The 667-nt window shown below is 63.3% G+C and overlaps 1 protein-coding gene across 1 annotated transcript in view; it reads left to right on the top strand.

Annotated features, from left to right (window-relative positions):
- PLEKHM2 (pleckstrin homology domain containing, family M (with RUN domain) member 2) overlaps positions 1-667 on the top strand; it is a gene marked incomplete at both ends in the record, with an annotated part of 14,001 nt that overhangs the window by 12,923 nt on the left and 411 nt on the right. The window contains 2 exon segments of the mRNA XM_009867211.1: positions 245-424; positions 508-624. Of these exon segments, the coding sequence (XP_009865513.1) occupies positions 245-424; positions 508-624 (297 nt within the window).

The following is a 667-nucleotide window of genomic DNA, read 5'->3' on the forward strand; positions in this document are numbered from 1 at the left end:
CTCTGCCAGGCTGTCTCCAAAGGGGGGAGCCGGGTGACGGGTGCATCGACCCCCCCTCCTTCTCCCAGAGCCCCTTCAGGGCACAGCCCAGCCATCGTGGAGCTGCTGATGGGAGCGAGATGTCTGCCCAGGACAGAGCAGGCAGTTTTCTCTTGAGCCAGGAGGGCTTCCCCACAGGACACCCTATGGAGATGGGGCACCCTCACGCCAGATTTTAACCCCCCCAACTTCCCACCCTGTGCAGGTGATCCCCCAAGGCGTCGCCCCTACGCCTTGCGTCCCCTGCTGCCTCGTGCTGACGGACGAGAAGGCTTTCACCTGCCACGAGGACTGTCAGACGAGCTTCTTCCGCTCGCTGGGCACCGTGGAGCTCACGGACATCACCGCCATCTCCACGGAGGCGGGCAAGGAGTACTGTATCCTGGTGAGCGCCGTGCTTCGGGGCTGGGCGGCCCGGGCTGGGCACGGACAGAGGTGGTAACAGCCGGCCTCTCTCTTGGCGTTTAGGAGTTTGCTCAGGACAGCAAGCAGTTCCTTCCCCCCTGGGTCCTCTATTTTAGTTGCACTACAGAGCTGGAGAGGTTCCTCTCGGCCCTGAACGTTGCATGGAGGAACATCTACCAGGTGAGCGTGCGAGGCTGCGTCGTGCCCTTCCTCCGTCTGCGGA

The sequence above is a fragment of the Apaloderma vittatum genome, unplaced genomic scaffold, assembly GCF_000703405.1.
Source record: "Apaloderma vittatum isolate BGI_N311 unplaced genomic scaffold, ASM70340v1 scaffold22843, whole genome shotgun sequence".
Taxonomy (NCBI): domain Eukaryota; kingdom Metazoa; phylum Chordata; class Aves; order Trogoniformes; family Trogonidae; genus Apaloderma; species Apaloderma vittatum.